This window comes from Microcaecilia unicolor, chromosome 14 (genome assembly GCF_901765095.1).
Source record: "Microcaecilia unicolor chromosome 14, aMicUni1.1, whole genome shotgun sequence".
Classification (NCBI taxonomy): domain Eukaryota; kingdom Metazoa; phylum Chordata; class Amphibia; order Gymnophiona; family Siphonopidae; genus Microcaecilia; species Microcaecilia unicolor.
In genome coordinates, this window is record NC_044044.1 from 34086490 (window position 1) to 34109863 (window position 23374).

Consider the following 23374-nt stretch of genomic DNA (forward strand, 5'->3'; position numbering starts at 1 on the left):
GGGTGGTTGGTTTCTTCATGTGCACCTACTAGGATCTTGCTAAGAGCAAAGAGCCTTCACACATAGTAACAGCACAAGACCCCCCCCCCCCCCCCCCGAGTATGCTCAACGATTCTATCCAACTCCTTCCCACTGCAGGGCTGTCCACAAGATCACCCCTTCTCATTCTCTTTTCCTTCTCTGAGCGTACAAGATCCCCACCTGGTTACGTTTCCAATGTCTGACCTCCAGGCTCTTCAATAAAATAGGCGACAGGACTCCTGGTCCCTCGAGTAGTTATTCCAGGCTGCATTGACGCCTGTGTTTCCACTAATCTTTGAGCTATTACAGTATGTGCAGCTTTCTAGAAGACCCAGTTGCCGGATGACCCCCCCCCCCCCCCAGTGTAGCCAGTCGCACACCTCAGCCACCTGGATGCCTCCTTTACCTCTACGGCTTCTAATATTTCCTATCACCTCTTTGCTCTTATATTCTGGTAACCCCAGCATTAATTTTTGAATCAGGTGACTACGACTTTCCCCACTTTTAGAAACAAGGACCTCTGTTACAAAATGGTGGTGCTGAGATTCTGCTCTCCATCCAAACACCTTCTCCACCAACAGAGAATAAAGGCAGTGTCATGAAACAGTTGAAGACGTTCAGGTAACAACTTCCTAAATTGAGGCACATGAAGATATGACCAAATTCACACAGGAGGTTGGAACAGAATTTCTGGGGGAGCAAATAGTCCATTCCACCACCCCCCCTCCCATCCCCGGCATCTGGGGATTTTTTTCCTGCCTTCTTCAGGCAGATGCAAGAGGAGGAGATTTGAGTGTGGTCTTAGTAATGTTTCTTCCAAAATCAAAACAGTGAGAACCATCGACTTTGAAAAACACAAACACTGCTTGTGCTTCTAGCACAAGGAAAAACATGGTTTCCAAAAAAACTCCAGCAATAAGAAACATCTGTGACCTATCCCATTCTTTTTGGACTTGGGAGGGAATGTGATGTGGTCCTGTCATCACACACAGCTTGAAGTTAGTCACCAGTGGAGGGGGCCACGGCTGTACTTGTGGCAGTGGAATTAGTGGGGGTTGTGTCAGGAGCTGTAGCAATAGCCACTTTGGTTTCATCAATAGTATCGATGGCTTTGGTGGGATCTTCATCTTTCACTGGGCTGACGTTAGTCAGCTCCACCATGGGACCCTTCTCTGATGGGCTGGGCTTCAAGGAAGTGCTCTCAAAACCACGGGAGATTTCCTCAAAGGTGCGGCCTTTGGTCTCAGGAACTTTGAAGAAGGTGAAGATGAAGAAGATGACGAGGAAGATGATGAAGATGATGAAGACAAAGGGGCCACAGTACTTCTGCAAAGAAGGAGTAAAGAGTTTAAATAAAAATAGCATGTTTGCTTCTCGCTTATTGTATCATCATATATTCTGATGCAAGGAAAATATATACTCAGCCAGCAAGAGAGCTCTCCCAGACCCTGTCCCCTCTTTAGCTTCTGACCAACAGGAGAGCTCTCCCAGACCCGGTCCCCCTCTTTAGCTTCTGACCAACAGGAGAGCTCTCCCAGACCCGGTCCCCTCTTTAGCTTCAGACCAATAGGAGTGCTCTCCCAGACCTGGTCCCCCTCTTTAGCTTCACACCAATAGGAGAGTTCTCCCAGACCCGGTCCCCTCTTTAGCTTCAGACCAATAAGAGAGCTCTCCCAGACCCGGTCCCCCTCTTTAGCTTCTGACCAACAGGAGAGCTCTCCCAGACCCGGTCCCCCTCTTTAGCTTCTGACCAACAGGAGAGCTCTCCCAGACCCGGTCCCCCTCTTTAGCTTCTGACCAACAGGAGAGCTCTCCCAGACCCGGTCCCCCTCTTTAGCTTCTGACCAACAGGAGAGCTCTCCCAGACCCGGTCCCCCTCTTTAGCTTCTGACCAACAGGAGAGCTCTCCCAGACCCGGTCCCCCTCTTTAGCTTCTGACCAACAGGAGAGCTCTCCCAGACCCGGTCCCCTCTTTAGCTTCAGACCAATAAGAGAGCTCTCCCAGACCCGGTCCCCTCTTTAGCTTCTGACCAACAGAGCTCTCCCAGACCCGGTCCCCTCTTTAGCTTCTGACCAACAGGAGAGCTCTCCCAGACCCGGTCCCCTCTTTAGCTTCTGACCAGCAAGAGAGCTCTCCCAGACCTGGTCCCCCTCTTTAGCTTCTGCCAACAGGAGAGCTCTCCCAGACCTGGTCCCCTCTTTAGCTTCAGACCAATAAGAGAGCTCTCCCAGACCCGGTCCCCTCTTTAGCTTCGGCCAACAGGAGAGCTCTCCCAGACCTGGTCCCCCTCTTTAGCTTCTGACCAATAGGAGAGCTCTCCCAGACCCGGTCCCCTCTTTAGCTTCAGACCAATAAGAGAGCTCTCCCAGACCCGGTCCCCTCTTTAGCTTCGGCCAACAGGAGAGCTCTCCCAGACCTGGTCCCCCTCTTTAGCTTCTGACCAATAGGAGAGCTCTGCAGCTTCCTGTACTCCCAAAGAAGGACTCATCTCTACTCCCTGCCCTTCCTCCCCTCTATCAGCTCCAGACTATGGCTCCATAAGAACTTAAAAGTTGTCACAGTGGGACAGACCAAAGGTCCTCTAGCCCCATATTCTGTTTCCAACAGTGGTCAATCTAGGTCACAAGTACCTATCAGGAATCCAAAACATAGATTCCACGCTGCTTATCCCTAAGAATACTGTTTTTCTAAGTCAATCACAATGTGGTATTATAGGGTAACCGATAAGGATTCCACACTTCTCAGTATAAGTGTATAAATATATTAAAGAAGGGAAACATAAGGAGAATTCAGTATAGGCTGATCCTTCAGCCAAGCCTGTTGATTAGCGAGTCTAACCGTGACAACGGCTCACTATCATGCTCTATATATCATCAGTGCTCCTTATTTCGGAAACCCTTCCAATTTTATTATGAAAAAAAATTAGCAATAACATTATTTGTAAATATCAAAAGAAATGAGAGAGAGAGAGAGAAAGTTTAAAGGAAGTCCCTAGAAAGCCCAAGTGGAGGAACTCTGTATTCAGTTCGTTCAAAGTAATCCTCAACTTGGACTTCTAGGGACTTCCTTTAAACTTTTTCACACCACAGATGGGATAACAAAGAGGAAAAAAAGACTTAAGTTATTTTTTCGGTCTGTTGTTGTTTGAATGTAACTGGTGCTCGCCATTTTGGAAACACATTTTTTGGCGTTACCTTTTACTCTTTGAATAGTTTTCGTATCGTCTGCAAATCTGATCGCCTTAGATCTTGGTAAATAGCACCAGTCCCAGTACAGATCCTTCTGGCACTCCACTGGGCAAACTGGCCGTTTAACCCTACCCTCTGTTGTCTATCTTTTAACAGAACATTGCCTCCTACCCTATGGCTTTTTAATTCTCTCGGGAGTCTCTCATGGAGGGAATTTGTCAAACATTTTTGGAACTTTCAGATACACCTGCCTCCCTCCCCTTCACCTCTGTCTCTACGGACATTTTCACCTCTATCTTACCGCTGCAAGGGGGAAGAGCATCCCAACCAGGAAGTTGGCTGTCCAATTAGAGCAGCCGGAAACGGCCATGGCTGCTGGTCGGGGTCCCTGACTGAAGAGCTCAGCCACAATGAACCATGGGATGGGACCAGGGCCCACCTCAAAGAAAGCCACAAAGCCAAATATGGCCACTATACTGATATAATTCATCCATTGCAAATACTGAAAAGAAAGCAGAAGAGAGAGGAATTACAGGCAGAAAAATCTCACCCGGTACCCCTGTCCCTGGTCAAGCACTGTCTATAAATACTGTCCCCTCCCTTCAAACCCAGCTCTGACTGCCCTAAAGATTCCCCAGTCCTTATATTCAGAGACTGTCTGTAAATACGTTACATTGCTTCGTTTCTTCTATTCCACAAATTTTTCCAATTAGAGATTTGATGCAGGTCACAAGGGTGTACCCAGGAATATACTAAAAATAACTAATTCTATACAGATTGAGACCTAATGATTAATTATTACACACTTAGTAAATACAAATGATTTCAGAGATTTCCAAAATAATCTATAAATACCCGCTCTTCTCTCCCTACCCTATCCATGTCTTTCCTAGTCCTTATAGTCAGAGAAAGTCTATAAATACCCCCTTTCTCCCTACCCCACCCTATTGATGACTGCCCTAGAGATTCCCCTATCCTTACGCTGTCTGTAAGTACCCTCTCTTCTCCCTCCCCCACCCTATCTATATCTTCTTTCCTTAAATGTGAGGTCTGCCTTTATCTCAGGTCAGTGGCTGCAGGTGGTCTTGCCCTGGACCTTACCTTATAATTCAATGCAATTGTCATCACAGCAGCACAGATGGTCATCCCACCCAGTCCCACCAGATGCAGGGTCCGGCGTCCTGCCCGCTCCACAAGGAATAGCTGAAACGGAGCAAAAACACGTTAGAGAAATGAATGAGGGAGTAGAAGAGCCTTCCACTCTCGGGGAACTTTCACTTTTCATAGTTTCTCTCACACTTTTACCCTTTTCTTTCCTAAATTTTCTTTGCTCCCCCCCCCCCCCCCCCCAATGTGCATTGAGTTTTCTGAAGCAGCAGGTCCTCACATCCACTCCTCTGACTCAGACTGAGGTGTCACTTACTGAGACAACAGTAAACACCACATTCACAATCCCAGCTCCGATGGTGGCATAGATGGGTTCCTTCACGTTGGCATCTCTGAAAATGCTGGTGGAATAGTAGAACACCTGTAGAGAAAAAAAAAACGTTAACACTGTATTCAGCTGCTGCAGACACACTCAGAGGTCAGGGATGTCCAACCATACACCCATCACTGCTACAGACCAAGTATATAACTGCCAGACACACACAGAGGTCGGGGATGATCAATCACACATCCCAAGAAAACCCAAGGCTGATGGAAGAGAGATCAGCAGTTCAGAAGTGTACCTCCAGCTTCTTCTTCGGTTCTTTGACACAACACAGGGAAGGGAAGACATCGATACCGTACTTAGTACAGCTCTGTATTCCTTAAATGGTCTGGGATTGGGCTTGGGTTTGGGTGCATTTCAGTAAGACAAACTCAGGGACCAAGGCTGCCTTTTTGTATTAAGAACAAACCATGGGTCCAATTTAAGGGAAGTTTTCAGGCCTCCAGGAGATGCCCCAGCCTACATGTCAGACCTGATAGACTTACCACCCAGGAATGCTAAAAAATCATCCCGCACATTCCTTAATCTTCACTTCCCCAACTGTAAAGGTCTAAAATACAAACTAACGCATGCGTCAACCTTTTCCTACCTGAGCACACAATTCTGGAACGCACTGCCGCGCAACTTAAAAACGATCTATGAACTAGCTAACTTCCGCAAACTACTGAAGACCCATCTCTTTAACAAGGCATACCACAAAGATCAACAAATGTGAACTCCTATACATATATCCAGAAGTGTCTTATAATATTTGCTTGTTAAACTACTATCATGTTTTATCAATGTCATGTTACCCAAGATCCTTCTGTAATACTAAATGCTTATTTCTTATACTTCTCCACCATTCATGATGTATTGTAAGCCACATTGAGCCTGCAAAGAGGTGGGAAAATGTGGGATACAAATGCAATAAAGAAAGAAAGAAAGAAAGAAAGAGAGACTGAATAAGCTGAATAATCAGACTGCAGGATAGAAAGAGGTGAGAAACTGAGAGGTGGTGGGATGCAGGATGCATTACGTACAGCGTTGATACCGGACAGCTGTTGAGACAGCTGCAAGATGATGGCAATGACAATGGGCTGCCGATAGTTCCTGTTGCGGAAAAGCTCCAGAATGGAGACAGGCTTCTCCTGAGACATCTTGACGCTCTCCTCTTTCATCTCCTGGATATCCTGGCTCACATCGTTGGTACCGCGGAGTTTCTGAAGCACTGTGGAGTACAAAGCAACGAGCTTTATTACTTCACTCCTCCAGGAAATATAACACACCTTTTTGCATCGTATCCAACTCCCCAAGACCAGACACAAGGTATACAGCACCCACATTTAGGTTAATATTCCGAAGTATTTACTCAAGTAGCAGCTGAAACTAAACTGTATTAATGATTTGTTTTTTTTTTACATTTTGACTGAGAATTCAATGCCTGCTAAAGTAAACCTATCTATATCGGGGAGGTGGCATGGGCTTTGCAGAAATGGGGTTAAAATACATGCAGAGAGCACCTACTATTTAGGATAAATTGATTCTTTTATCTAACTTTAAAGGGATAATGTTATCCTTTTACGTAAGGACCACACGACATACTCCTGATACAAAATAAGTACCTGAATATATGTAAACCGCTTTGAATGTAGTTGCAAAAACCTCAGAAAGGCAGTATATCAAGTCCCATTTCCCCTCTACCTAAATGGAGAGAAGGGCTGAGCCCTGGGCAGAGAAATGAGCAGGTGAGTTCTCCATTTATCTTTAGACAGTGGCTGTGTCTTTGGATATTAACACTTATTATTATTATTATGGTTTGTGCTAACATGCGACATAAGGTCATATATATTAGAGGTGAAATCTCCCTGGAAATAGTGGGCTTTATAAGTCATACGAAATTAAATTAAATGGACATGTAAGTCTTGGAGAGGTATTTCCAGCAGCTAAGAGTTACTTCTATGATCCACAATGCACTGCTGCAAGTCCTCCAGATCATAGAGAAGGAAGGGGATACGCAGGAAGGATCCACCTTCTTTTAGGGCTCAGTTGTAGCCTGAACAAAACCAGCAGGATTTTATGATTTTACATGTAATTACTCGCCTTTCTAATCCAAGCTCAGTAGGAATTACATTTAGACACTATAAATATTTCCCCACCCATTGGCTGCTTAATTCCAGCTCTGTGTTGCCCCCAGTGGAAACATTTGGAACAGGGACGTATCGCCCATTTCCGGTCAAGGGTTAGATACTATACTGCAAATAATAAAAAAAATATCTAAGTGGTTTACAAAAATATGATAAGTTACAGAAATAATTACATCTAAGATGCAACTCTTAGATGCTTTCACAGAAACCCTGGCGTCTAATACTGGCTAGAAATGCGCTGGACTTCAGTCGTACTGGGGAAAAGCTTTCTTGAGCAGCTCAGACCCAGCTCACTTGCCTTTCTGAGCCTGTTCTTCCTGCATCTTGTTGATGAGAAGGAAGCGCGGGCTCTCAGGACAGAACGGTAGCGTTGCGCATTGAATTATGGCAGGAAACACGGTGAAGGCCAGCAGCAGAGGCCACAACCTACTGGTCCCCATAATGACATCCAGACCAAAGATCTGCCACAGGGGAAGAAGGATTATTTAGTAACATGAATTATTAAAACTGATATTCCATCAAACAAAAAAAGGCAGCAGAAATCTTTAAGAAAATCTGGTTTTCCATTTGGTAACTATTGTTGCTCTCACTGTTATTACTCTGTGCAAACACTGGGGGCACTGCTGCTCTAAAAATAGAAAGATAACTGCACAAGAACAGGAGTGGGAGGGGGTAGTTGTACTAGAAATGGTAAACATATAATGACCGTTTGTAAATAGCAGGAGAGAAAGGCAACCCTATTGGGATGGGAGAAATGGAACAGACCCTCTGACCCTCCTATGAAGGTAAAAGTTGTTTAAGAGCACTGTTACGTGAGAAGGCTCAGGTTTTACACATACACAACACACATGTACACACACACACCCCCTACTACAAATGCACAGATATACACACATGTACATACATACACACACACCTACTACAAATGCACAGATACACACACACACACATACACACCTACTACAAATGCACAGATACAAACACACATAAATACACACACACACACCTACTACAAATGCACAGATACACACACACACACATAAATACACACACACACACAAATGCACAGATACACACACACACAAATACACACACACACACAAATGCACAGATACACACACACACACACATAAATACACACACACACATAAATACACACACACACATAAATACACACACACACATAAATACACACACACAAATGCACAGATACACACACACACATAAATACACACACACACATAAATACACACACACACATAAATGCACAGATACACACACACACATAAATACACACACACACACACATAAATACACAGATACACACACACACACACATAAATGCACAGATACACACACACACATAAATACACACACACATAAATACACAGATACACACACACACACACACACATCTACTACAAATGCACAGATACACACACACACACACACACATAAATACACACACACACAAACCTACTACAAATGCACAGATACACACACACACACATAAATACACACACACACCTACTACAAATGCACAGATACACACACACACACAAATACACACACACATAAATACACACACACACCTACTACAAATGCACAGATACACACACACACACAAATACACACACACACCTACTACAAATGCACGGATACACACACACACACACATAAGTACATAAGTAATGCCATACTGGGAAAAGACCAAGGGTCCATCGAGCCCAGCATCCTGTCCATGACAGCGGCCAATCCAGGCCAAGGGCACCTGGCGAGCTTCCCAAACATTCTATACTTGTTATTCCTACAAATGCACAGATATGCACACATCTACACATAAATACACACACACCCCTACTACAAATGCACAGATATACACACACATGTACACATAAATACACACACACACACAGAAGAAGCTCCTGCAGAAGGCTTGATCAACCTCCCAATCCAACCTCGGAGCCCTTCTCAGCTCTACCCCATCCCCTTCCACAGCAGGCCAAATACTCTCCCAAACCTACACCCACCGAGTTAGATCCCCACCCCTTAGATGCAGTAAGCAAGCAAGATCTCCCCCTACCTGTGCAATCAGGATGCCCACAACAATACCCAACTGATTGACAGTGCCAAAGGCTCCACGCAAATTGGTGGGTGAGATTTCCCCAATGTACATGGGTACAAAGCCTGTGCAGAGTCCAGCGTACATGCCAATGATAACGCGTCCAAGGATCACCATTTCAAAGGAGGAGGCCAGCTTGGCAAAGCCCATTAGGGCCCCGGCAGCAATAACAAGAACGTTTGCAAACAGCATGGAGTTTCTCCTGTCAAAGCAAGAAGAAGAGATTTCAGGGGTCTGTGATCTGTCACTCCTGAAGACCTTAGTACAACCACTGACCATCTATGTGAGCTATTGCCAGGTCAATACATTGTGCGACTAAACACAAAAACAACCTTGCCTCTTGTTTCTTCCTCCATTCATATCCTTCTCCAGACATTGCAGACAGGACTCTTTGATCATGTCCTAACATTGTCTTTTGCCTTCCATGGCTAGTTATCTCTATCCCTCCCACAAATGAACTGATATCATGACGTACCTGCCAAAGAAATTCACGAAGAACCCCACAGTTAAGGAGCCAACCATACCCCCAACAGGGAACATAGCGACGGAGACAGACCAAAGTGACGTCAGGTAGGTAGCTGTTATGAATGTGCCGTTGTTGCGACGGGTGTAGGTCTCATTGTAAAACTCTTGAATAATCTATGGAAAGGTAAGAAGAAAGAAATACATCTCCTTTCATTTCCACTGAGATACAACCAAACTTTCTGAAATACATCCTACTGACATTTAGCCAAAAAGCTCATGTAACAACTCTCTGAATATATATCTCTCTGTAATTTACAATGTGATACAGCCACGCACCCCATATAATAACTCTCTGAAATACTCTACTGTCATTTGCACCATGATATCGCCAAATACCCCATGTAATAACTACCTGAAATTTATCTCATTGTCATTTAAACCATGACACCGCCCCACATAAACTGGCAGTGCACAACAGTGGTAATCTGCTGGCCCCCTCTCCATACCTTACCTTTTCCGGTGCATTGATGACACCAGTGTTGTAGCCAAACTGCAGTGAACCAATGGAAGAGATGAAAATGGCATACAGCAAGGAGCCGGTCACCTGCTTCTGTGTAAATGAAAAGAACACAGTCAGATTCTTAGAGAGGTCCTATAAGAGCCCAGAGACTCCCTAAGCAAGAGAGCAGAGAAAGACAGAACAAGTCAGACCGACCAGGCACCAGTCAAATTCTGGAACGTTGCTACTCTTTGGGGTTCCGCATGGAATGTTGCTATTCTCTGGGGTTCCACATGGAATGTTGCTACGCTGGGGTTCCGCATGGAATGCTGCTACTCTTTGGGGTTCCGCATGGAATGTTGCTACTCTTTGGGTTTCTGCCAGGTACTTGTGACCTGGATTGGCCACTATTGGAAGCAGAATACTGGGCTAAATGGACCGTCGGTCTGACCCAGTACAGATATTCCTATGTTCTTATTTATATCCACCTAGTTTTACAGTCTAAAGGACTATCAGGCAGCCTTGAAACAAAAAAAAGGTCAAGTACATGACAATAAAGCTGTATGAAAGCGAAGGGACCAGAGACTACAGTTTAATTTGGTCTTTATATCATTATCATTTCTACCGGTGTGAGGTGGTTTCCAAACATAATAGGACTTCAAACATAGGACATGTGGACAGCACATAAACCCAAAACGAAACCTGATTTAGCAGTTCTGGTCTGGGGGCTTTGAGCACCTCCATGAAGAGATGAAATCTGAAGATCAGAGAAATGCCAGAAAGAAATTAATCCTCTCGCGTGTAAATCCAGAAAGGCAGGTGGACCTGAGAGGGCTCTAGAGGAAATGCTCAGATTCAGCAGTGCACAAATGAATTAGATCCTGATGTTCAGTGTCAACTCCTATCTGGCCACCAGCACTGAATTTCCAGGTCTAGGGTGGCCACCGGGAGTTGCCCTGGTATTCTTGATATACCTGGTTAGCTACTCAAGATGGTCTGGGCCTGGAGTCAGGATGGGGCTGGGAGTTATCAAGGTGCCAGCGATATTCAGGGCAGGTTCTCGGCTAGCAACCCAAAAAGGCTATCCTAAGTTAACCAGTTTCCTATCCGGGCACCAAGGTATAGGGAATCAATTACATCATACCAAGGAGAGCACCAAAGCATGGAGAATCAAAGACAATATACCAAGGAGAGCTCCAAGGGATGGGAAATCAAAGACAACATATCAACATATCGAGGGGGGGCACCAAGGTATGGGGAATCAAAGACAACGTACCAATAGAAGCACCAAAGACAACATACCAAGGAGAGCTCCCATGTATACTGCGATGTTGTTCATAATATACTGTATTTAGAAAGAATCTATAAAATTTGTCTTTTCCTGCAAAAAGAATGTCTTAATTGTGGTACTTTTTGGTTCTTGTTTTCACTTGTTTGAATTTGTAATTCCCAGAAAACTGTATCTGGTTTCTTTGATTTTGAACCCACCTTGAACTGTTAAGGCATATGATGAGCTGTAAAACATGTTATTAAAATAACATACTTCTTTGCCATCTTGGAATTTTTCCAGTATAGATTGACCCTCAAAGATTGGTGTGACAACTGGGACTAGTTGAATTCTTCAGTCACATGGACATGTTATTTTGGTGTCCACCTTCTTATCAGTTGAAAGAGCATGGAATTTTGCAATGGGCAGGCATTGCCATCAACTGTTTTGTGGAGACCAAATAATGGTGCCCTACATTCTTCCACAAGGGATAGACCTCATCAGAGGCTATACAACATCTGAGAAGGGGGGCATACGCTCCTTGCCCATGGAGGAGTCTGAGGGAGTTTAGGAGAGAATTCCTCTTCTAGCTCATAAGGACATTAGCACAAGTAGTCAAAGTCAAAACAGACTGATCCTAGAGCTGACCAAGCTATCAGTGACAATTGGTAACTCATGGCATAAGTGAGCATCAATGAATGTCTCTGAGATGGATGACGTTTGGTTACAGCTTGGCATTGAATTCAGCCTGCACACTTGAAGCTCAATAGTCAGCCTGGAGTGCTCCCCAGAACAGGAGCAGCAGCAGCAGAGGGATCACTAGGTGCTGTGGGTAGGGTCAAGCCACTCAACTCTTACAGTGGACTTCAGATATTGGCCATCCACCCCTACATCTTGCCTGTGTTGCTCCTTCTTGAAGACTTACAGTGACTGAAGAGGACTTAACATAAGGCCTGACTTCCTTCAGAACATCTTCAGATACATCTACAGGCTGCACACTGTGCACAAGAACTTAAGAATAGCCATACTAGGTCAGACCAATGGTCCATCTAGCCCAGTCCCTGCTTCCAACAGTGGCCAATCCAGGTCACAAGTACCTGGCAGGAACCCAAATAGTAGCAATATTCTTGCTACTGATCCCATGGACAAGCACTGGCTTTCCCCATGTCTCTCTCGGTAGCAGACTATGGAATTCTTCTCCAGACACTTGTCCAAAACTTTTTTTAACCTAGATATGATAACTGCTGTTACCACATCCTCCAGCAAAGTTTAACTATTCTTTGAGTGAAAAAATATTTCCTCCTATTTGTTTTAAACGTGTTTCCATGTAACTTCATTGAGTGTCCCCTAGTCTTTGTACTTTTTCAATGAGTGAAAAATCAATTCACTTTTACCCATTGTACACCACTCAGGATTTTGTAGACCTCAATCATATCTCTCCTCAGTCATCTCTTTTCCAAGCTGAAGAGCCCTAACCTCTTTAGCCTTTTCTCACATGGGAGGAGTTCCATCTCCTTTATCATTTTGGTCGCTCTTTGACCCTTTTCAAATTCCGCTATATCTTTTTTGAGCTATGGCGACCAGAATTGAACACAATACTCAAGGTGAGGTTGCACCATGGAGCGATACAGAGGCATTATAGTATTTTCGGTCTTATTCACCATCCCTTTCCTAATAAGTCCTAGCATTCTGTTTGCTTTATTTGGCCGCCGCTGCACACTGGGCACGAGATTTTGCCGTATTGTCTACAGTGACACTTAGATATTTTTCTTGAGTGCTGACTCCCAAGGTGTGGACCCTAGCCTCAGGTAACTATGGTTTGGATTATTCTTCAGCAGGAAAACAGAAGAACAGTAACCCTTGCAGGCACACAGATGAACCAGTCACAACAAAGGTGACAAAAGAAAGGGCAGCAGACGATTTCCGAACTAACACCTTTATTAAACATTCAGGACTCGACATGAGTCGTGTTTCGGCCCACAAGGGCCTCCTTTAGGAGTCTTTGGTTGGATGTATGCTGATCTTAAGGTAAACCAAATGTGATACAGGTAATGTTCGATATTTTGCTGTTTTCTCTTCCAGATAACCTTATAGAATGCTTGGACTCTATGGAGTACAAACCTGCGGGCCGAAACACGACGCATCTGCTGCCCTTTTTTTTTGTTACATTTGTACCCGGCGCTTTCCCACTCATGGCAGGCTCAATGGAGGGTTAAGTGACTTGCCCAGAGTCACAAGGAGCTGCCTGTGCCAGGAATCGAACTCAGTTCCTCAGTTCCCCAGGACCAAAGTCCACCACCCTAATCACTAGGCCACTCCTCCACGGTTTCTACTATTTGAGATTCTACATGGAATGTTGCTATTCCACTAGCAACATTCCATGTAGAAGTCGGCCCTTGCAGATCACCAATGTGGCCGCGCAGGCTTCTGCTTCTGTGAGTCTGACATCCTGCACGTACGTACAGGCATCAGACTCACAGAAACAGAAGCCTACGCAGCCTTCTACATGGAATGTTGCTAGCAACATTCCATGTAGAGAATCTCCAATAGTAGCAACATTCCATGTAGAATCTCCAATAGTATCTATTTTATTTTTGTTATTTTCCCACTCATGGCAGGCTCAATGCGGCAAGCAATGGAGGGTTAAGTGACTTGCCCAGAGTCACAAGGAGCTGCCTGTGCCTGAAGTGGGAATCGAGCTCGGTTCCTCAGTTCCCCAGGACCAAAGTCCACCACCCTAACCACTAGGCCACTCCTCCACTTCCAGGTTCACCGAGATTTCTTTCAGTTCCTCCGCATCATCACCCTTGAAAAAACTGTTTCTGGTACAGATAGGTCCCTTACTTCTTCTTCCATAAAGACAGAATCAAATAATTCATTCAATCTCTCCGCTATGGCCTGGTCCTCCCGAGTGCCCCTTTTGCTGCTTCATAATCTAACGGTCCCATGGATTCCCTCACAGGCTTTCTGCTTCTGATGTATCTGAAAAAGGTGTTACTATGAGTTTTTGTCTCCATGTTTTCCTTCAAATTCTCTTCTAGCCTTATTAATGCTTTGCATCTTAGCTTGACAGTACTTAAGTTGCTTTTTATTTTCTTCATTCGGATCCTCTTTCCAGTCTTTCAAGGATGTTCTTTTGGCTCTAGTAGCATCTTCTCTTCACCTCATCTTTTAAGCATGCTGGTTGTCATTTGATCTTCTTTCCACCCTAGTTAATAGGCTGGACCTCTTGAAACAAGCACAGTAAGCATATACTAAACCCACTGAACTTAAAAAAAAAAAAAAAAAGCCTGCTTTCCTCACACAGTCACTTCAGGAGTAGAAATGCAGCCTGCAGACTCCCCCGACTGTCTGTGCTGTGCACAGGGGATCCACAGTACAGTTTCTCCATGGCTGTCTCATTCTCTGGATCTACCCATTGGACTAGGGGCCAGATGCACAAAGGGAGCGAATGAGATACACAGACCCTTGTGCATTGGTCACTGTTTGTGACTTGAAGCTGTCCAATGCATTTGACATTAGAGCACCACAGAGTTTTTTTGAGTTGCACAGGGGGGGTGGGGCTCAAGAGGGGGGGTCCACTGGATTAGCAGGGAAGTTTTTTTTAAAGGTCTTGGGTAGGTCAGGGGTCCATGAGCGCCTACCATGGGGAGCAGTCTGCTTGCACTGTATATGTCCAGACGTGCCACAACATTTTGAACATTAAAGGTAGGCACTCGGGTCTGTGCATTGCTTGGAATGCTCATTTTAATACTAATGAGCTCATTGCAATGCATTTGCATTGGGGAATGGTAGCATTGTAAGTAACGTTTGCTTTAAATAAACTACCACCTGTCTGAAGAAAACGTTCCAAGCACAGTAAGCTTTTTGCATCAGGCCCTAGGTGCCAAGGGAGTCGGAGCCTTCCTCAGCTGCTCTGAATCTCCAGTGGTCAACCTGGCTCGTGACTCCTTTTTCACGTCTTTCAGATAAGACTGTATCCAGATCTATTGAAATGTTGTGACTCTTAGTGACAGAATACATCCTCCTCCTCACATGGACATTTTCTGACTACCGTCTGGCTACTTCTTGAAGCCACTATCCTCTCTGTCATTATCAGAAAAAAAAAAAGCTGATGCAAAAGCAGGAGAAGGCATTTTAACCAACAGAAGACTCAAAAATTGAAAAGAGGCTATAGCTGAGCGGTCTTACAGAAGCAGTCTGAAAAAGAGTCTGGCCAGCAGGGCTAAAAATCAAAGAATTAAACCTTCAAACCATCAAAGCACATATCAGAGAATTTCAAATTAAAAGGCACATGATGTGTAAAAGGAGAAACTGGAAATGAGAAAAGGAAACCTGCCAGAGCAGTAGAGCAGAGCTGCAAAACCTGACCTTCAGTGTTAAGGGAGAAAGCCGAAAGGAGGTGCATGCCATGGGAACATGGGACCTGTGGCACACACTTACGGGGGTTCTTCAGCTTTCCATTGGAATGCTCCGGAAGAGTCCGCATCATCAGATGGTGTCACCCTGAGGCAGTGAACCTCTTTGGGGGAAGAGTGGACATTTCTGTACTAAACAGAATCTGCAATGTTCTGCATACTGCAAGATACATCCTGTCACACCTTTGTACATCAGAACATGGTCCCAGATAGAGATTAAGCACTTACACCCTGGCTCAGTCTTCTTACCTTTCTCTGTGTTTCCATCTTCTCTGCAGGTCTCCTGGAATTATTCCCTCTCTTGCAGAAAATGCCTCTCAGATCCTGGTGTACCAGCAAGCACTAACCCACAGTCACACACACACAAACACACACACACACACACACTCCCTGGACTACAGTCTGTCTCTGCTGCTTATCTTCTGGATTCCTTCAATACCCCAGTCTAGAGTGTGACTGCAGTTCACACTCACACTTCTCCTAAAAGGGAATGAGGCGGATCTGAGGTTTAGACGTCATCATAGAATCATTGGGTACAACCTTATTTCATGGGAGGGGGAGAGAGAGCTTGCACTGCTGCTGTCTGTGCTGTGCATGTGGTGTGTGCGTGATGCATGTGCCTACATTTGTGTGTGGGTGGTATGTGTACGAATGTGTGTCTGTAACTCTGTGGGATATATGTGTTAACTCTCTGTGGTGTCTGTGCATGCATGTGGTGTGTGCAATTCTCTGTGCTGTGTTTGTGTATACGTGCATGTGGGAGGGTTTTGGGGGGGGTTTTTTTGCTACTCAGCGATGGGGAAGGTTGAAGGAAGTGGGGAGGAAGCTGTGGCTATGTGAAGCCCTTGTAGCACTTGCTGATGAGACACACACTGGAGGTGGATGTCACTGCTTGGACAGGTGCATCTTCTTTTCAGGACATCTACAGACTGCAGCTGGGTCCCTTTTCTATTGATGTTGTCATGGCAATGGGCATACTGCTGTCGAAATAGACAGCAGAGAGTCTGAAGGGGTGTTGCAAGCATGCAGCACCTCTTTCTTGTAATGGAAAGCAATGAAGTGAGACAGCAGGAGAGGTGCTGTGGTAACCCCTCAGCCAAATCAAGGAAAAGGGAAGGCTAGAAAGGTGGGGGGACTCTCTGTCCTACCCTGAGCAAACATTAAGCCTGGGATCTGTTTCCTATTTCCAAAAATACTAGGTCTAGGGGGCACGCAATGAAGCTACAAAGTAGTAAATTCAAAATGAATCAGAGAAAATATTTCTTCACTCAACGTGTAATTAAACTATGGAATTCGTTGCCAGATAATGTGGTAAAAGCAGTTAGCTTAGCGAGATTTAAAAAAGGTTTGGATAGCTTCCTAAAAAAAAGTCCATAGGCCATTATTAAGATGGACTTGGAGAAAATCCACTGCTTATTTCTGGGATGAGCAGCATAAAATGTATTGTACTTTTTTGGGATCTTGCCAGGTACTTGTGACCTGGATTGGCCACTGTTGGAAACATGATGCTGGGCTTGATGGACCTTCGGTCTGTCTCAGTATAGCAACATTTATGTACTTATGGGACTATTTACATGAATTTCCATTATCCATGATGAATTGTAAGCCACATTGAGCCTGCAAAGAGGTGGGATAATGTGGGATACAAATGCAATAAATAAAATGAATACACACACATGGAAACTATACAGCTATTCCCTTACAGCATGTCACAACTGAACAAAAGGCTCTTTTCTCAAGTCACAAATCAGATTTGTGTGTCAGGGGAAGAAAAATGTGAAACTGCAGGGCAATGCAACTGTAGGTTGAGTTTGCTTCAGGGGTTAATGTTCTGCAACTTCATGGAAAACTGGGGCAAAAACCAAACTTTGTGCAGAGAGGAAGCACCCTCGGGACTTTCATCCCTCCAGGACTACATGTATGAATGGTGGTAAAAGTCCCATCAGTCCAAGTTTTTATTTGTTTTGAGCACTTCCGAGCTTTCTGCATGATCCTTCATTCTGCGCCAAACAGGAGAGTGGCCACAGCCCTGTTTCAAAGAGGTGGCCCATTTTCTCAAACTCTTCTTGACTATGTTTGTGCAATTAATGTAGGGTAAATTATTGGAAGTATGTTTGGGTGTAGCTTGTGAAGGAAGCCCATGAGCAGCTCCTCCTTGCATTTAACCAATGAGCTGAAGGAATGTGCATGCTCGGTCTCACCTTCCCTGATTCTATGCCAGCCTTTGCCTACACACACACACACACACACACACACACGCCAGCTTAGAGGGAGACACACTAGTATCACACGGGGGGGGGGGGGGGGTCTTTTAGTAAAACTTAGCAATAAAATGGGGCCCTGCTGCAGATAACTCGAGCTAAGTTTTAGTAGACGACTCCCACAGTCAACAGGGTTCAGAGATGGATTTCTTGACACCCAGGAAGTGCTGATACTGAGGAGAAAAATAAATTTTAAACAGAGATTTTCCTCTACTTTGCTCTGCTTTCCACTCTACTCCCCCCTCCCCGAAACAATGTCAGCCTGTCTAAAAATGAATGTAATGAACTTCTTTGTCTGATGCTGACTAAAACCAGAAGAAATTATTCAAGAGAGGAACCCGAACATTGAGATTCCAGGAAGCCAGTGAGAGGGGATTCTGACACAAGTGCTGGGTTCAAGTCTCAGTCCTGACACTGATTGGGTGTGGCTGTGTGTGTGAACCCTGGAGCGTCACTTTATCGGTCTGGATCTCAGTTCTAATCCAAGCTCTGTCCTTAACTTCCGAAGATCCCAAACCGAAAACCCTTCTAAAGTTCCATTTGCTGGAGGCTTTTCCTCATGGTACTCTGGCCTTTTGCAAGCTCAGCGTGCTAGAACTCTCCCTGAGAACATAACAACATAGTAGATGACGGCAGAGAAAGACCCGAGTTATTCTGAAGGTGAGTCAATTCTGAGTTGCGACTCTTCAAGATAGAGAAAGGAGCCAGATGGGACAGGTTGGAAGGTCATCCAGAGGCAGGCAAATAGTTTGAAAACCCATTCTAAAATGCTAAAGGGAGGGTAAAGTATTCAACTCACCATCGACAGGAAGAGACATCAGAGTGTGGCTGTAACACTGAGAGAAATTATTTTCAGAGCTAGGCTCAAGTGTGGGAAAACAGTATTCCGGAGTTCATGAAAGAAAAACCTGATGTGTGATCAATGAGAATACTAGGGAAAGGGAGGGAAGGAACAAAAGCTTCAGGGAATGGAGAAAGACCTGCAAGAGACGGTGGAGGACTGCTGATTTTGGGGGTTGATGATGGAGTACTAGCTGTGGGGAACTTGTAGGGAAGGGTAAAGGAGCACTGGGTGAGGAGGGAGCTTCAGGGAATGGTGGAGGGCTGTTGGTTGGTTATGCATGGACTTGCAGGGGGGGGGGGGGGGGGTTTAGACTGTATGGACTGGCATGAAAATGTGATACACTCATTCCCTCCTAGGGCAACATATCTTTCCTCAGCACAACCGTTGAGGAACATTCATGGTTGGCTTTTCTATGCTGAGTCAGTGTGACATTTACAACGACAGGAAATCACTCGGTATCTGTGTAGATGGTGGAAGGAAATTTGGGGGAAGAACATTGAGACAAATGTAAATTAAGAACTCTCACACTCCTGACATTTCAGAGAAGCCCTTTCCGACCTGCTGCTACCACTGCAAATCCCTTTCAATTACCTTCTAGGGCTTTAGGCAATGAGCCAGGTCTCCAAGGATGAAAAAAAGGCCAAAACAACTGATCCTCCTCAATAATAAAAGAAGGCCCCAGGGGATTAAAAATAAGAGAAATACAGCAGAATAAATCATGCAACCAGCACCAGGGTGATGAACAACACATAAATGCCAAGTCAAACTAACCCAAGTCTTTGGTAGGAAAAAGTGAAAGATGGACACCGAATGTCACATATCAGGACCAGATAACATCAGACTCTCATCATCCATTCCTAAAAACAGAGCAAGAAGGAAGTCTTGTGAGGTGCTAAGCAGGGGAGAGGTGCTCATCAGGGGTTCTCTAATCCCCCCCCCCCACACCCCTACTGTACAGAGTTAAGACTTGATCAACCAGTGCTGCCTGCTAGTGGTGTATGGACAAATATTTGCAGAAATGGCAGCAAAACCCACAAAGGAAAATGAATGGGGAAGATCCACAGACAACAGAGGCTCTGGGTGATTGGACAGCATGTGGTGATGAACCGATAATGCAATTGACCTCAGTAGTGGTGCAATAATAAACCAAGGGTTACAAAAGCCTGGATTTCGTAGATGCATGGAGAACGTTATATCCACAAGGGTGCACAATTCAATGTCCAGGATAGACTCTGTCTTGGTAACAAGGGAGTGGTTTGCACTGATAGATTCGATAGTGATATCAGATCACGTACTCATATAGATGACTTGAGGATGGGAGAAACCATATGGGTAGGATGTTCCTTAGACAGCTCTACCAAGAGGAATTCTTCAGCAGATTTTGACAAACGAGGGAACCAGTGTAAAACTAATGGCAGGCATATGCAAGATCCAATTTTATTCTGGGCAGCTGCCAAGGTGGCATTACAAAGAGAGATAATCTCCTATATTATAGGGATACACAAGGATACAAGGCAAATGACAAGAGAGATTCAGACAGAAATCCCTGTAGAGGGAAAAGATACATTCTTGGTCACATGAAAAGAACGGACTTAAAAATATGATGTGCTTGGTAGAACCATGGCTTGGCCCTAGTTATATAGATACAATAAGAAATAGGGAAGGACAGAGAGTGAATTTGGGGCCTGAAATGGCAAACCTCTTTGCAGAGTGTTTTAAGTGTCTTTACATGAAGAGAAATCCTGAGGAGAAGCTCTTGTGGGTTTTTTTTTTTTTTTTTAGAGGAATAAGCCTACCAGGGTTGGAAGAGGAAGACAGGGAAAGATTGAATGACCCCCATCTCTAGGAAGGACAGCCAGACCATCACAAAGTTTAAACTGCAGATGACCCCAGGACCTGATGGGATAATGAGGGAGTTTTACAAACTAATGAACCTGAAATTGTGTGGTCTTTTGGTGAGTTATTATTCCCAAATAGTTGGGGGAGTAGGGAGGGTTACCTACTGGTACTGAGGCTCAGATAACGTTCATTCACAAACCAGGCAAAAATGGCCAATGAATGGAGTCCTGTAAGTCTCTCTCATTGATGGATGTAGCTACTGAAGCTGAAATCTGTCCAGCCACGATCAGGTGACAGACCTTAGAAGTCTACCCAGCACTATCTTTGCTTCCCAATTACTGGAGCTGACATCTAATCACCGCTAAGTCTGGTTCCATTCTCTTTCCATACAGGATTCCTTTGTGAATAACTTATCTGCCTTTCTTTGTCCCCGTACTCTGTGGCTCTGTCTATTCAGGCAGGACCACTGAATATGCTAGTTGTGTGGTCCACCTAAATGGATACATTTATCTGTATATCTCTGTTAGCCATATACATTTTAGTCCTGCCCCTGGAACACTCCTGGTACTCCATGAATTTAAATGGATACATTTTGGACAGACATTGAGCCCAAAATGTATCCATTGATGCACACTGAATTTATTTTTTTTTTCAGTTCAATATTTTTCGTCGAGGTTTGTGAGGTATAAAAGCAATTAGCAAGTGAACAGACGTAACATAGTAAAGCAAATGCACATGGGAATGTTTAAAAAAGCAGTTTGGTCTAGTGAAGGCAGCTTGGGAGGGGACGTTGAGTTGAACTGTTATGATTGTGAGGATGCGTTGTGAGCGGGTGGTGGACTCCACAGTGACCAGTGAGGGAGCTGCTGTTATTCTGCTGGGTCAATATTCATTGGAAAAAGCAACCACCAAAAGTGGAGAAACTGGATCCACTACGAGGGGAAAAGTCAAGAACAGAAAGTAGCATGATCAACACGACACTTCCAAAAAGGCAAGGAGATGAATAATTAAAAGTAGTTCTTTAATAAAATGTTAAGACTCGACACGGCACTGTGTTGCGGTGAACAAGAGTCTGTGTTGGTGATTTTCCTGCTGGGTACTTATAATATCCGTTTTTCCTCACAGGCTTGATTCAGTTTGTTCTTCAGTTCTTTTTACCGGTATGGTACGCTCCATGGTGCGACCACACCTCGAATATTGTGTTCAATTCTGGTTGCTGTATCTCAAAAAAGCTATAGTGGAATTAGAAAAGGTGCAGAGAAGGGTGAGGAAAATGATAAAGGGGATGGGACGACTTCCCTGTGAGGAAAGGCTAAAGCGGCTAGGGCTCTTCAGCTTAGACAAAAGGCGGCTGAGGGGAGATATGATAGAAGTCTATAAAATAATGATGGAGTTGAACGGGTAGAAGTGAAGCGTCTGTTCATGCTTTCCAAAAATACTAAGACTAGGGGGCATGCGATGAAGCTACAATGTAGTAAATTAAAACGAATCGGAGAAAATTTTTCTTAACGTGTAATTAAACTCTGGAATTCGTTGCCAGAGAATGTGGTAAATGCGGTTAGCTTACCGGAGTTTTAAAAAGGTTTGGAAGGCTTCCTACAGGAAAAGTCCATAGACCATTATTAAATGGACTTGGGGAAAATCCACTATTTCTAGGATAAGCAGTATAAAATGTTTTGTACATTTTTGGGATCTTGCCAGGTATTTGTGACCTGGATTGGCCACTGTTGGAAACAGTATGCTAGGCTCGATGGACCTTTGGTCTTTCCCAGTATGGCAATACTTATGCACTTATCTACTTATGGCATTGACAACACACAGATTCCGAAACACGGTGCTGTGTCGAGTCTTATCCTTTATTAAAGAACTACTTTTAATTATTCCTCTCCTTGGCTTTTTGGAAGTGTTGTGTTGATCATGCTACTTTGTTATATTCATCGGGAAATTTCTGTTTGGACTAATAAACTGTCAAAGGATTCTTCTTGGAAGTAGTTGTACAATTGAGCTCCCAAGGACCCTCACACTTTTATCTTTCACTGACTCTGGGTGACATCCTAACATCCCTTCAGTCTGATCTTTCTCTGACTCTAGGTGATTTCCTGAATCCCTCCCAGCCCCACCTTTTTCTGACTCGTCACCTTCCTGAGATCCCTTTCAGCTTCATCTTTCTCTGATTTTATGTGATCTTCTGAGATTTCTCCCAATTTTCTGTGTCTCAGTGACCTTCTGAGGTCCCATCCAGCCTCATCTTTATCTGACTCTAGGTGACCACCTGAGGTTCCTCCCAGCCCCATCTTTCTCAGATTCTAGGTGACCTCATGAGGTTCCTCCCAATCCCATCTTTCTCCAATGAGATGACCTTCTTAGGTCCACCCAGTCACATCTTTCTGACTCTAGGTGACCTCCTGAGTCCCCTCCCAACACCATCTTTCTCTAATGAGGTGACCTTCTAAGATCCACCCAGTCACATCTTTTTCTGACTCTAGGTGACCTTCTTATGTCCCTCCAAGCCACATCTTTCTCAGATTCTAGGTGACCTCCTGAGGCCCCTCCCAGCCCCATCTTTCTCTGATTCATTCTCTAGAAATTTTTTTTCTAATTCAAGCTAAAATTGCATTATAGCCCTTCCTATTCCATGAGCACACCTAGCAGACATGCAGTGAGCTTTCCACTGTCATAACCTGGGCTATTAATTGGCATGGAACTGGAATGCTGAGTGCCTGTTGCCTGCCCAGCTCAAACCCATTGACTTGTGCAGCTCTCCTCCCCAAAAATAAGAATTGTCATACGGGGTCAAACCAAAACTCCATCTAATCCAGTACCCTGTTTCT

The 23374-nt window shown here is 44.5% G+C and overlaps 2 protein-coding genes across 2 annotated transcripts in view; one reads left to right on the forward strand and one right to left on the reverse strand.

Annotated features, from left to right (window-relative positions):
- The window catches only part of FOXJ2 (forkhead box J2), a 584760-nt gene that overhangs the window by 532196 nt on the left and 29190 nt on the right, over positions 1-23374 (forward strand). The gene's annotated exons all lie outside the window — the stretch shown is intronic.
- On the reverse strand, positions 740-16042 carry LOC115457688 (solute carrier family 2, facilitated glucose transporter member 3-like). The gene is made up of 10 exons (XM_030187234.1): positions 15849-16042; positions 9927-10025; positions 9426-9589; positions 8912-9152; positions 7127-7289; positions 5725-5912; positions 4634-4738; positions 4312-4413; positions 3512-3712; positions 740-1347 (listed from the first exon to the last, which is right to left on the reverse strand). The coding sequence occupies exons 1-10, from the start codon at positions 15864-15866 to the stop codon at positions 1021-1023; spliced, it is 1608 nt and encodes a 535-aa protein (XP_030043094.1). The 5' UTR covers positions 15867-16042; the 3' UTR covers positions 740-1020.